Source organism: Blennius ocellaris (assembly GCF_963422515.1).
Source record: "Blennius ocellaris genome assembly, chromosome: 10".
Classification (NCBI taxonomy): domain Eukaryota; kingdom Metazoa; phylum Chordata; class Actinopteri; order Blenniiformes; family Blenniidae; genus Blennius; species Blennius ocellaris.
Genome location: NC_137659.1, coordinates 12,951,388 through 12,964,357, shown reverse-complemented (window position 1 = coordinate 12,964,357; position 12,970 = coordinate 12,951,388). Strand labels below are relative to the sequence as shown.

The 12,970-nt window shown below is 41.6% G+C and overlaps 2 protein-coding genes across 2 annotated transcripts; one reads left to right on the top strand and one right to left on the bottom strand.

Annotated features, from left to right (window-relative positions):
* The first annotated feature begins 57 nt into the window (after window positions 1-57).
* On the top strand, window positions 58-6,806 carry LOC308135218 (uncharacterized protein). Its single transcript, XM_080503099.1, has 5 exons — window positions 58-217; window positions 1,262-1,555; window positions 3,295-3,600; window positions 3,685-3,845; window positions 4,694-6,806. The coding sequence occupies exons 1-5, from the start codon at window positions 151-153 to the stop codon at window positions 4,736-4,738; spliced, it is 873 nt and encodes a 290-aa protein (XP_080359225.1). The 5' UTR covers window positions 58-150; the 3' UTR covers window positions 4,739-6,806.
* Window positions 6,807-6,882: 76 nt separating this feature from the next.
* Window positions 6,883-9,422, bottom strand: mgst3a (microsomal glutathione S-transferase 3a). Its single transcript, XM_080503106.1, has 6 exons — window positions 9,243-9,422; window positions 8,907-9,024; window positions 8,736-8,809; window positions 7,832-7,889; window positions 7,585-7,657; window positions 6,883-7,500 (listed from the first exon to the last, which is right to left on the bottom strand). The coding sequence occupies exons 2-6, from the start codon at window positions 9,021-9,023 to the stop codon at window positions 7,361-7,363; spliced, it is 462 nt and encodes a 153-aa protein (XP_080359232.1). The 5' UTR covers window position 9,024; window positions 9,243-9,422; the 3' UTR covers window positions 6,883-7,360.
* Window positions 9,423-12,970: the final 3,548 nt, after the last annotated feature.

Sequence of the window (12,970 nt, the reverse complement as noted above, 5' to 3'; positions counted from 1 at the left end):
TGCCCGACTCCCTCAGGATATTTTTAGCGCTGATGATGTTCCCTGTCAAATCACGTAACGGAAACAAGCTCACAGCAACAGATCTGGAGCTGCCGTGGAGATCCCACTCAGCTCGGTTTATTGCGATCCGCAGGATTGAAGCTTGATGAGATGAAATTTGGAATAAATGTGATGTTCGGCGTGCTGGTGGCCCTTACCGGCTCATCGCGGACGGGAGGTAAGGTGTCGTCCTCTCCGAGTGTGTCTGTGTGTGTTTGATGCGAACAGACTTGACATCCTGCTGACGTTGAGTTGGGCTCTTCTTGATTCAGCACATGATGCACAATTGATCTTCTGGAAAGTTTATATGCGGCTGCAGGCGGCATTTATGCGTTGTTAAATTATGTGCGGATCTTTTGTTTTTGGACAATGTTATTTGTGACTCAGCAGCTCAGCGGGATGTGCAATAGTAGTTTGTGCCTTTCTCAACACGGTTACTTATTTCACTGTAACACCTGCCCACCAGTCAAGATTGCTCTTTCTCTCTCTCTTTTTTAAATTTCATCTTACACCATAAAAATATATTTGTTTTGAGACGAATTAAACCCGAGCAAACTATTCTCTAAATCCATTAAACAAAAGTCAACCGACTATCTTTATAGGTCCCTTGATGAATGAATGTAATTCTTCATCAAACCCTGTAAAACTAATTGGGTTTTCCCAGCGTCCAATTCAGCATTAATGCCTTTGAGTTTGATATTGTAAAATTAGATAGATCCGCTAATCTGGAATTATGTTTGGATTGTATATTTCACGAAAAAAAATCACATTTGATCAAAACTGATTCTTAAACTTTGGTAGATACGTGGTTGTCGCCTCACAGCAACCATGTCCCTGGTTTGAGTCCAGTCCTGGGGTCCTTTCTGTTTGGAGATGTTGTATTTTCTCTTGTAGGTAGACATAGTGTCATCCCAAAGTCCAGCAAGATGCATTTCAGTTTGAATGTTCTGAATGTGAGCATGTGTGGTTGTTTGGCTCTCTGTTTGCCCAGTGATGGGATGAAAACGTTGCCCAGCATGTATTCTGCCTTTTCCATGATTAATTGGAATATTGTCACTTTTGTGTAAAGCTTAAAATATGTGATAAAGACAGTAAATAGGAACATTTCTCCAGCTGAACAGGCCATAAAAGTACACAATTTAATGTTTTCCTCCTTTAAAAATGTTTTTACCATGACTGAATCCAAAACATTTCTGAAGCAGGACTTGCTTTTATTTCAAAGGTCAGAGCAGTGTTTCACCTCCTGGCTCCACTCCAGCCACCTTGCCGAGTCACACTGGAACTTCAGTATCTCCTAACCCGACAGAGGATCCTGGGAACGAGGCCCCACAGTGGACACATAATCTGGCAAGCGGGACCGAAACATGGACTGAAAGTGCCACTGGGACTCCTCAGTCACAAGAGACAGTCCCCTCAAACACTCAGGCAAACACTATATTCACAACCCTGAGTTCTGCAACACCTACAAACATCCCCTTCGTCACCAACAGCCTCTCGGCTGCTCCATCTTCTACAGGTACAAATCTTTGTATACTTCATTTTAATAGGATGTTTTTTGGGGTTGTTTTTATTTGTTACATTGTCAACACAGAATTTATGGAGATGATTCTATCGATTTTTCATGATAGTGTCCCTATTTATTTCCCAGTCCAATTTGTTTATTTAATCCAGACCAGAACCTAAAAAAAAAAAAACCCTTCACTAAATGCTACCTGTTTGTGAAGCAAACACAGACTCTCCAGCCAGCAGTGTGCCAGTAACACCATCCACCTCTGACCAGCCCCACCCCATACCTCACCCCACGGGTCTGAACCAAGATCAAGAATGTTTCGCAACCTCATCGAAGAGATTCCCTTATTTAGCTCAAACAAATATAACTCCCTGTGATGATGACATGCTGCCTCTTTAAGGAGCACATAAATATGAAAACTACCCTGACATAACCCCGTCCATATCGTGTCATCACGACCCCGAGAGATGTGAAGGCCTTCACTTGGCAACTGGCCCTCCTCAAGTATCTCAACTAAAAAGCTGGAGACAAAATAACCGTTAGAACAGGCACATTTCTGTTCTTGTTCAGTGTCACACCGTGACAAGGTGGAAATAAGCGTGACATACAGCTGGAAACTAACTTTATGGAAAATTCTGGGTTTTTTTTCAGTACATGCTGTACATAACTCCTCAGTAATTACTCTATAGTCTGAATGACCTATAAACATTTCACTTTCTCTCAGCCGACAAAAGATCAATTTGAGAGAGTGATCTTTGAGTAAATTATTTGTGTTTACATTGACTGAGAAAATCATTATGTCAAACAATGCGTCAGGTAGAAACAGATTTATATTTGTTATGCTTCTTTTTGTAGTGTAGTTTCTTTTTATCAAAACAAATCACTTCCATTTGTAACTAACACACTTTGTTTTTTTGTTGTTGTTGTATATTTGTATGCAATTTGTTAAAGGATTTACCTGTTGTTATATAAACTGTCAGAAAACTGAAAATCTGTTTCTAAAGGTCATTCACTCATTCACTCATTCACTCATTCACTCGTTTACTCATTCATTCATTCAACTTTCAAAGAAAAGCAATCACCTGGAAACCAGTCTTAAAATAGGATCTACAATTTGGATCAAAACAAAAACAACCAGCAGTTCTTATTTGAGTAGTTTGAATTACGCTCGTGTTTCTATTTTTATTGTCACTAAATTTAAAGCAGCGGGATGCCGAGGTTACTCTTATGCACAAGTTTGGTTTGATGGTCACACAGTCTCTTGATTTGTTCAGGCTTGTTTTGATTGACATTAAAGAGGCAGAAAGGATCAATTGGCTTCCAGATTTGTTTTGGCAAGTTTCCCAACCGGAATAATATGTTTATATCAAATATAAACTTCTTTAACATTACTAAGTTCAACGTACCAGTTGAAGCCACCAATTCCCAATCAAAAAAATACAATACTTGGAGTGTAATTGTATCTGAATCAGCCACTGTTGTTTTATTATGCTTATTTGATGCTTGTAAATGCAAACGGTGTGTTAAATAAGTCATCTCCTCTCGGCTCTGCAGAGCAGCACAGGTTGAACCTGTAGGCCTCAACAATAAGCGCAGCACCTTAATGTCGGTGGCAGCGATCGATTTTCCTGAGCAGGGCGGTGTACAGTTACCTCTGGCTGCCGTGCGCAGGCTTCATTCGCTTTGAAGAATTCTCTGTGGTGTTTTGAATTGATGCAGCCCTGTGCTCACGTCCCCACTTTCAGCTGCTGCCGAGGGCCTTTCATCCACAGCGAGCGGACCCCCAACCACCTCCCTCCGGCACACGTCACCTCCTGACAGCACGGCCCCCCTCCCCAACGTTTCCCCCGCCACCTTTTCATCTCAGCCAACCCATGGCGGGACGGGCGTGAGCTCCACGGCTCCCACCTCCACGACGCAGTCGGAGTCGGAATCCTTCCCCACAGCCAGCTGGCAGGCCACAGGTCGCCCTCGGACCTCGGCCCCAGGCCGAACCCCCGCGGGGCCAACACACCACCAGGGCCCATCTGAGCTCAATGTTGGCGATAAAGGTCAGAGAATAGGTTTTCCAGCTTCTTAAACTGAATCAATGTATCGATCAATCTACTTTTTATGACCACCTTTGTTTGTTATAGAGCTGAAAACGTATCACTCCAGATCTCGTCTCGACCCTCTGCTGGCTGGTTTACTGTCAGTGTTCATAGTGAGCACAGCAATCGTCTTCGTCATTCTGTTCCTCAAGTTCAGGCAGCGGACGAACCACCCAGAGTTTCATCGACTGCAAGATGTACCCATGGTGAGACACAGTCGACGACGGTATAGCAGTAACACTTCCTAAATGCTTCTCAAATATACTTTAGATTTAACAGAAAACAGCGTCATCAATCGGCAGTGTGAAGGTGAAGAGCTGAAAGGAACGGTCTAAGGAAATAAACTGTTCCATAACTGTTACATTAAGAAACATTTTAAGACTTCTTGTTTCTGGAGGGTAACATATACTTGTAAACTTAAAGCAAGGATGAATTAAGCACATGCACTTGTGTGTATGACGGGATAAAGCAATATAGAAGATGCAGGGATAAATGTGTGTGTGTGTGTGTGTGTGTGTGTGTGTGTGTGTGTGTGTGTGTGTGTGTGTGTGTGTGTGTGTGTGTGTGTGTGTGTGTGTGTGTGTGTGTGTGTGTGTGTGTGTGTGTGTGCGTGTGCGTCTGTGTGTGCGTGTGCGTGTGTGTGTGTGTGCTTTTCAGAAATCTCAACAAAAATCCGAACTATGACATTTAATATGATCAAACTTCAAATTTAACTTTAAAAAAAAATCAGCTTGGAATCAGTTTTGACATGTTTGTCAGGAGCAGAGGAGAAATTGAAGTTGAATCCCACTATTAAGTTGACCTAAGAAAAGCTCTTAGGTTTTATCGGAACACACAAGGACAGATTAGGTGAAATAAGCGGGAACATGATGTGAAATACCTTGAGCCTCTTGGTATATCAGCAATAAACGTTCGGTTTTAGAGATAAAAAAAATTCTTAATAGTTTTCATATTACTCAAGTTGAAGATTTTGTGTTGCATTATTTTGCAAAATGCATCGCAAATCACTCTCAATTACTTTACAAAGTGTTTTCGTTTTGTTCATCTTCTCCAGGACGATTTGATGGAGGACACGCCGCTCTCCAGATACTCGTACTGATGGAAGCGTCTGTCCTTCCAGCCACCTCTCAGAGATCAGAAGCTCATCAAACACCAAAGGGAAACCACTTTGGATCAAAGAAACACCCTTTTGCCTGACAGCTGCTGTATCCCCTCTGTTGGTTTTGTGGCTGAAAGATGAGGGTCACTGATAAATACCTACACGCTTTCTTCAAACGAGACTCTTCAGAGTCACTCCAACATTCTTCCACATTCCCCTTTAAAGTTCTGGAGCTGCTCAGAGTGGTCAGACTTTGTTTTTTTTCTGTCGCTTCATGGAGTGTTGGATTAATTGCACCTCTGCATCCCTGACTGTATCCTTATGTATGCACAGCACTTTAATGTGGCATAAAGGGTCACACTGCCCCCTAGGGGATTTCTGAGGTAATGTGGATCAAGGTTGCATGACATGTTTAATGGACAACCTCGGGTTATCAGAGGGATAACTTCTTTTCAACACTTGGGAAAGTAGGGAAGTCCCCATAACGAACTTGAGTTACGATGCCTGAGGTGACCAAGTGTGAGTGAACTGCACTTTTAAACCAAAATGACAGATCACACATGTCGTCTTAAAGCCAAAGTCTCACATAAAGTCTACACACAAATCACTGGTCCTCTTGGAGCACAGGTTTCCTATTCAGTTGTTTCATTCTAATAACCAAATAAGGTTACTTGTGGGAAAACATTTGGCCTGTAATGTGTGACTGCCCTTGTTGTTGGGTTTGTATCACCATGGTCCGATGCTAGTGTAGAAACTTTGAACTTGGCTTTTGCCTTTGTTAACAGATTTTATTTAGATAAATATGACACTCTGCTTCACTCTAAATGGGAAAATTGTGTGTGAGATTTGGTGGCATCAAGCATTGAATTTGCTGGCTGAATACCTCTGATTCACAATCCAGAAGTGTGGCAACAGAACACTTCCTACTGCACCTTCTTGAACATCAATTATATTCCTTATAGATGGCTTTTTATTTGGTCGATTTATGAAGCTTTTATATGTAGTATTGTACACATGTACTCCCTTGAAATTCCATTTCAGGTTGCTAGCTTAAGAATTCACCCAGGACAAAATATGAACCTACCCCATTTAAACAAAACATGTTCATACAGGTTTGTCGCATTACAGTAATGAATTAATATGCAATGTCAATATAAATAGAATTATACCACATATATTTAGCAAATTAAATAGAAATATAATTCCAAAAGCAGCTACTGCAAAACACAGTATTTACTAGTTGAATTACCTGCACAGTGGTGCAGTGGTCAGAGCTCTAACCTCACAGTGAGATTATGCACAGTTGGTGTCCAGCCCAGCCTTTTATTATACTTTAGCTCGAGGCTTGCCTTTTAAGAGGTAGCTCCCTTGGCATTTTAATTACAACCCCACAGGTTGACAGACATGAATCATCTGTGAAAGAGGCCTTACTCCCGTCGTAGATAAAGTGTTATTTATTAAGTTAACAAAAATAGACAATTGCAGGTACTTTGACTATTGAAAACAATAGAATCAAAATTGGGCTTATTTGTCCCTCAACGGGTCAGGCACATCCTTCACACTGGTTCTTGTAACTGTTGCTCTCACACAGCTGATGAAGGTGAGAGATTTACTAGCATCAGAGGAGTTTTAAAACTGGTGGTTACTTGTATCTGTATCGATGGAGTATCATGCAAGTGTGCTGTAACTAAGCTATTTTAAAACTATGATTACTTGACTGTCAAGTGGAAACAGTAGGCCATTGAGATGTAAAAGATGTAATGATTTGAGGATTTCCCGTTTGGTAATAAAACACAAACCATTATTAAGGCCTCCGGTTTGTACGTGCTTAAGAGGTGGGAGGCAGTTTTATTGTAGCAATAGTCCATGGACAGCAGCTACGTGCCGCGGCATTGCACAAAAAGCTGCTTTCTTTTGTCCAACACGAATGAGTTTCTTTGACGTTTTGAACCTGACAGTCTTGCTGTGCCAGTTAAGACAAGTGTTTAGGACTTTGAACACATACCAGGCTTAGAAAAAGCCACTCCTTTTACCCACACACCATTGTTATCCTAATCAGTATCCATTTATGACTGCTCTTTGATCATCTATAGTCCTTTGATTGAAACAAACCTGTAAATCAAATAAAGCAATGCAAGTCATGATTTGAATTAGTAAAACTTTAATTGACAAAAGCACCTCTCATACAAAACATGACATTTTTCATCTTGAGTGCAAAATATATGGTGATAAAGTCCTACAAACAGAGTACTTTCCTCATGGAACCAATTTCGTTATTGCAGAATTTGTTTGCTTTTCATCAAGTTGGAAAAATACACATCATCTAGTCATTTAACTACAATTTCTACATGATGCAGTTAAATGTAATATCAAGACATTCTGAAATGTCTCCTGTGTGTAATGGGAGGGCTGATCTGCAAGTACACCGCATATATTAACCTCAATGAAACCGCTCCCTCTCCACTGAAACCAGTTACAACACTTAATCTAAATTTTTCCTCACTTGAACCGTTGCTCAGGTGAGAGGTCAGGACACACTGTCAGCTCAACTTTTTACATGATGTGTAATGGCCGTGATGATCGTGATGATTGAGTAAGCCCAGCCTGAAGTCTTCATGGTCATTAGGCAGTGTTCACGGGGCGGAATCTCCCCATCCGTGGTCCGGTCCAACCCAGCAGATGGCGACCAAAGCTGAGTGTGGTGAATATCATCCCCATGAAGGCAAGATTTCCAAATGCTCCCCTCATCCTCTTATTAGGATCTGATTGAGACGAACGGAGAAAAACTAATTAGCTGCAAAATACATGCAGTAAAAGCAGAAAATGTTACCGAAACATTTTCTCACCGCCTGTGGAGTAACCATGTGCATACACCTCTCTGCCGATAATCCACACAACTCCCAGTCCACTCATGAGACGCTAGGACACAGAAAGCAAAGATTACAGTCCCGTGTGAGAAGATTCAACATCGCATTTCAGTGTCCAGTGTAGTCGGACTGCAAATTGCAGGTGGATTCATAGTGATAAAATAAAAAAAGATAAGAATTGACTGAAAAAACAAGGTTGTTATTACGGTGTGCAAAATTAACTCACAGGGGCATGCACACCACCAACAGCCAGACAGAAAACGAAGGCGGGGTACATTTCCAGGCTGGTGAGACAAAGACAAGGGTCAACTTTCACCTGCTTTGTCACCGGCACTGTGCAATGATTTATTAAGTCATAAATAACAATCACTCTGTGAAGATTTAAACCAATTCTTGACTTTCAAGCTGCCTGTTGTGCCGAACAATGCCAAGACTTTGAGGGAGAGTGAAAAGTAGTCCAAACAACAAGTCGTCTGTAAACAGGTTCAACCATCAAACCCACAAATCTTTGTTGCAGTCACACCTATTTCATATTCCGGTTTCAGATACAGCCTGTTGACTGTGGTGACACTGTAAAGTCACATAGCTGACTATGCCTGGGATCTTTCCCCATTACACACATATTATGTTAAATGACTCTATCTATCGAGCCTATGATCCAAATAGAGGTCATATGATCTCAGCTATCACTGTGGTTTAGAACCAGTTACCCTGGAGAGATCTATTGTGTCTTTAAAAAAGGAAATGGACTCCAGTCTAGTCTCAGGATCAGCAAAAAAAAAAAAAGCATGAAACTGTCACGCAGTAACAATTCAAACTGTGTCATAAAATAGTTTTCCTTTAAATCAGAGAGCTTTGGTCCGACAGGGGTTTTACACTGATGTGCTTCCTGGTGTGGTTAGAGGGCAATAGCTTGCGCAAGGAGACACAGCAGACACCCATCAACAGTGGGATGGTCTGTGTTTCCAGGCTCTATAGGCCACTGCACCCTGACAAGCTCAAGACCTCGCCCTTTTAAAATGCAAGCATCAAAATGCCGTAAATACATAAATGCATGTCCAAAACCTCCCCCCCAACGCACTGATTAAGCTTAATGTAAATTGCTGGATTCAGATGACATAAATATTTACGTGTTTTGATGTGCCCGCTGGATACAATTGAAAATGTTGCCAGTCTCAGAGTCATCACTGTACATCTGAGGATACTGCAGGGCAGAGAGCAAATTTATTAGTAGAAGCAACTTTTACAAGGGAACTCTAATTGGGATCTGTCGTGTTTCAAACATTGGAAATCTCACTCACCGGCACGTTGTACTTCTTCCGGGCTCTGACTACTTTCATGGCCAAATGTCCAATCATGAATATGCTGGCAACGCCAGTGAGCACCACATATCCATATTCCTTGGAAAGCACGACCATCCTGACAAACATGAAAAAACAAAACAAACCACAAACTACTCAAAGATGTCGGATAATGCAACGCAGCAGCGCAAAGCAAGGACGCGTTTGAAACGTAAGGTCGAACGAGGACACCGCAGCAGCGCAAACATGAGTCAGTGAAGAGGTAGTTTGAAACCTCACATGTAAGATCACACATATATAAACCCTCTGCATTATTCACACAATATATGAGCTTACCTTAAAGCTGCGAGTTTCAGATGCAAAGGCTCTGGTGCAAACACTGCGAACGACCGCACTGAAGTTTCCTGCGCGACTCCGTACGTGTGTGCGTAAAGGCTTACGTAACCTCAACCCAAATTGAAGGCGTGGTGACGGCCGCAGATTGCCTGCTGTGTGGATATGGCTGGCAGTTTTTAAGGCTGATATGTGCTAAAGGTTGGGGCCAGATTATAGGAGAATGTCGGAAATTAGGTGCTGTTTAGGACTGGTGTCCCCATTCAACCCCTTTAAAGCAGCAGGAATGACCGGGGTGTGTGTTCACTGCGCACAGCCTCAGCTATGGGCGCAGCAGAGCCAGTTCATTCTGCGATCTCATGCTATAATGTTTGCTTAACGCTTTAAAAAAAAATATATATATAATGTTTCTGGTGCAGTTTTAAAAGTTTTCAAGAAGTTTTATTCCGTAGGTTCGCTTGTCGCGCATGCGCCGTGCTGCCGTATTACGCACGTTACGTTGGTAACCAAAGTAAACTGAGAAAAAAAACATAATTCAACCCACCCTCCCCTCCTAACTCCACTACACAAAAATCTTCTTACCCTTAATTCAAACATTACAAGCCCGACAACTTCCCTGAATATCTGATTGGCCAACGTGTGTGCCTCCTCCATTTCTACTGATTGTAATTATTGTCATTAACTGGTTAAAGTTGCAATAGTATTATAAAAAGAAAATGAAAGTAATTCGAGCAAGGTGTGAAAACCTGATTTATGGTGTCCTTGATTTCACCACGAGGAACCTTTTTGTATGTTTTCAGTTATTGCACAGTTTAAATGCCCAGTCATGTTGAGTGTTTCACCACTTTAGCTGTTTCTGATTGTGTTGAATTGTGTAGTGCAATGAAGAATATGTTTATGTCCATCAACCTGTCTTAACATGCAAGCGTTTTTTATCACGTTAGGATCTTCCACAATTTAAGCCCCACCTCCTATCAAAAATTATTCTATGTTCCCCTTAATAACACTTTGCAGAGAAATCCAACATATACAAATTGCATGTTGTCTTTTGCTGCTGGCATGTAATGGAAAATGAAAACATGCATCAGACCTGCAAGAATATCAAAGAGCATTCCAACTGGAAGCTTTAAAAGCAGTTGACAAACTAATATTTTTTTTCTGACTTATGAATAAAAGACATAAACTTCATAGCAACATTGAGCACATATATTTCTGTCAGTGAAATATGAAATGTGGAAGCTGAAATGATACTGTTGATACACTGTGTGACTGTTAGTTATGTTTTAATTGACAAGCCACAGCTACAGCTTAGAGCAGCGATCTGCAACCTTTATGACTAAATGAGTCTTTTTTTTATCGCTTTCCACCAAATCATATTTCACTGGAGCAGCAAACCCTGTTTAACCTTTTTGTTACATGACCATAAACTGTGTCTTCTGCTACATTTATGAAGTTTCAAATTACAATTTAAGATGCTCAACATTTCAATTTTATACCTGATTTTACAGGTTTCAACCTTCCTTCTGTGCCCCCTAATATTTTTTTCATTTTAAGCCATTGTATTTAAAAAAATATATTTTTTAAAAGCCCTTTTTAGCCTGTAGGGTTAAAAGTTCTTCTGAAAATGACTGTGTATCTACACAACTTAAAAATGTGATCAAATGTATATTTAGGTATTATTTTGTGAAATGTTCAGGGAGCCACAACAGAAGGGCCAAAGAGGCACAAGCTGCAAACCTCTTGTACAGAGGGACAAAACAAACAGCAGTTTGTTATCCTTACTTAGTCACTTTGAGCTGGTGAGACAAAAAAAAAAAATCAATCAGGAAGTTGTGATATAAAGCTTTGTTTCATAGCAAAAGACAAGCAGTAATTTCCCTTTCAGCAGAACTTGCACTTTCTTTTAACTATAAATAAACAGAATTAACATCAATATTATTTCAGAATATCTTTGCCTTCACCTTTATGACTCAAACATGATCCCTTTCTTTCCCGAGCCTAACAGAGAGTGCAATCTGAATGACTGAGTGTCGTATTCAACCTGCCGTACGTTTATGTGATACCTTTTACTGCCCAGTTAATCCCTTTTTATTGGGCATTTTGACTTAGCCATACAGGCACCGGTGCAACTCCGGTTACATCAGTGATCACTTTGTTCGTTTGAAGTGCCCCTGCAAGTCATGTCAGCCAGCCAGTCCACTATACCGAGGCCCGGAGCCAGGGGGCAGATTCTTTTGGCTGAAGTGAGTGCAGCCAAACAAAATACCCTCTGATGAGGTGAACAGAGATCTCACAGGCCTGTGTTTTCTGCATCACATATTAAGCCAACTCGAGCACCATTGTCTTATTAAAGATTTAGAACATTAAATCCACTGGTTTATAGCTGCCACATTCCTTCAAATTGAAATGTTTAGTGTGTCTCAGCAATGATTTTGCACACATTATACTTTGACATATTCAGGTTTTAGAAACTTCCCAGAGAAATCCTCCAGAAACATTAGGGGTTTACACAATGTGACCTTATGGATGATGCTATTGTTGTTCTGCTGCTATTTTTGTGACACATCATCACCGTTGTGCACATATTTGAAAAGCCATAATCATACCTTTTACACAACTCTTACAACATGAAGCAAACTCCTCTGGATAAGAACATATATGAGGATCATGCGTGATTGGCTCTATGGAACAATACCAAGTAGTCGTCACTAGATGTCCTCCTAAAGTCACTGAATATCCTTGACAAAAAAACAGCTGCGAGGATTAGTTCACTCCACATGGATGGCAAGTGGAGAGAAGCATTGGTTATACAAAGGCCTCTGGCTCTGACTCAGTCACACAGTGAATACAGAGAGAGTTCAGCTTTGTTCTGAGGCTGTGCAGCTCTGTGAGGGGAAGGAGGGGTGAGAGTGTGGTCAGTGTGCAGTGGGTTGTTGACTGTCGGTTCAGGGTAGTTTCTTTCACAGACTGTCAGTGGCACATCTGTCCTCCTCCACCACCCCCTCCTCCCCCTCCTCTTCCTCCTCCATCATACTGAGTCTGATTCAGCACTTCAACACCTACACAGAGAACCAAGAATAGACTCAGGAGGACTCATACTGAGACTGGAGAGAGGAGAAAACAACTGCTGCCTGAGACCACCCTGCCCCATCTCATCTTGTCCCATCATCTGGTTGTACACTGGGTTTAGTTTGAATCGTGTGGGTTGGTTACATGTGTGACATGTCAGTCCTGACAGTGGAAAGTCTTATGGCACATTCATGAGGGGTATATAGGCTGACTGGGATCCCCTTTCTCATCAGTGTTGTCATTGCCCTGGATAACCGGGGAACCCACACATTCTCTTATCAAATGCACACATTCCTGCTGCAGACTTCAAGCTGGCTGACACAATGTGTGCACATGGCCACAAGTCGATACTTCCACAGTTTTTTTCTTATTTTTAGTACATAAAGCTTTCACACGTAATTACACCTGAGACATGTGTAGATGTAATGTGTAGGTGAGCAGCTGAAGCATGACAGGTCACCTTTAGGTGTCCACTGTGCATGGGTTATGCCTTCGCTGGCTTCAATTTTTAATGTTAGTCTTGCATTACCGCGGCTATATACCCAGACCTCTTCCACTCCTGCTCCAGCTCACTCCAGACCGTGAGCTCACTCCACAGTTCACCCCCACCCAGTGCAGTTCACTAACCCCCCCCCCCCCCAACACACACACACACCAACCTT

Excerpts from the sequence above, each read along its gene's own strand:
- LOC308135218 (XM_080503099.1), top strand. The coding sequence starts at position 151 with ATGAAATTTGGAATAAATGTGATGTTCGGCGTGCTGGTGGCCCTTACC. Across the intron at positions 218-1,261 it reads CGGCTCATCGCGGACGGGAG|GTCAGAGCAGTGTTTCACCT; the intron begins GTAAGGTGTCGT and ends TTTATTTCAAAG. Across the intron at positions 3,601-3,684 it reads GCTCAATGTTGGCGATAAAG|AGCTGAAAACGTATCACTCC; the intron begins GTCAGAGAATAG and ends TGTTTGTTATAG.
- mgst3a (XM_080503106.1), bottom strand. The coding sequence starts at position 9,023 with ATGGTCGTGCTTTCCAAGGAATATGGATATGTGGTGCTCACTGGCGTT. Across the intron at positions 8,810-8,906 it reads GGAAGAAGTACAACGTGCCG|TATCCTCAGATGTACAGTGA; the intron begins GTGAGTGAGATT and ends TCTGCCCTGCAG. Across the intron at positions 7,658-7,831 it reads TTGGTGGTGTGCATGCCCCT|CGTCTCATGAGTGGACTGGG; the intron begins GTGAGTTAATTT and ends TCTGTGTCCTAG.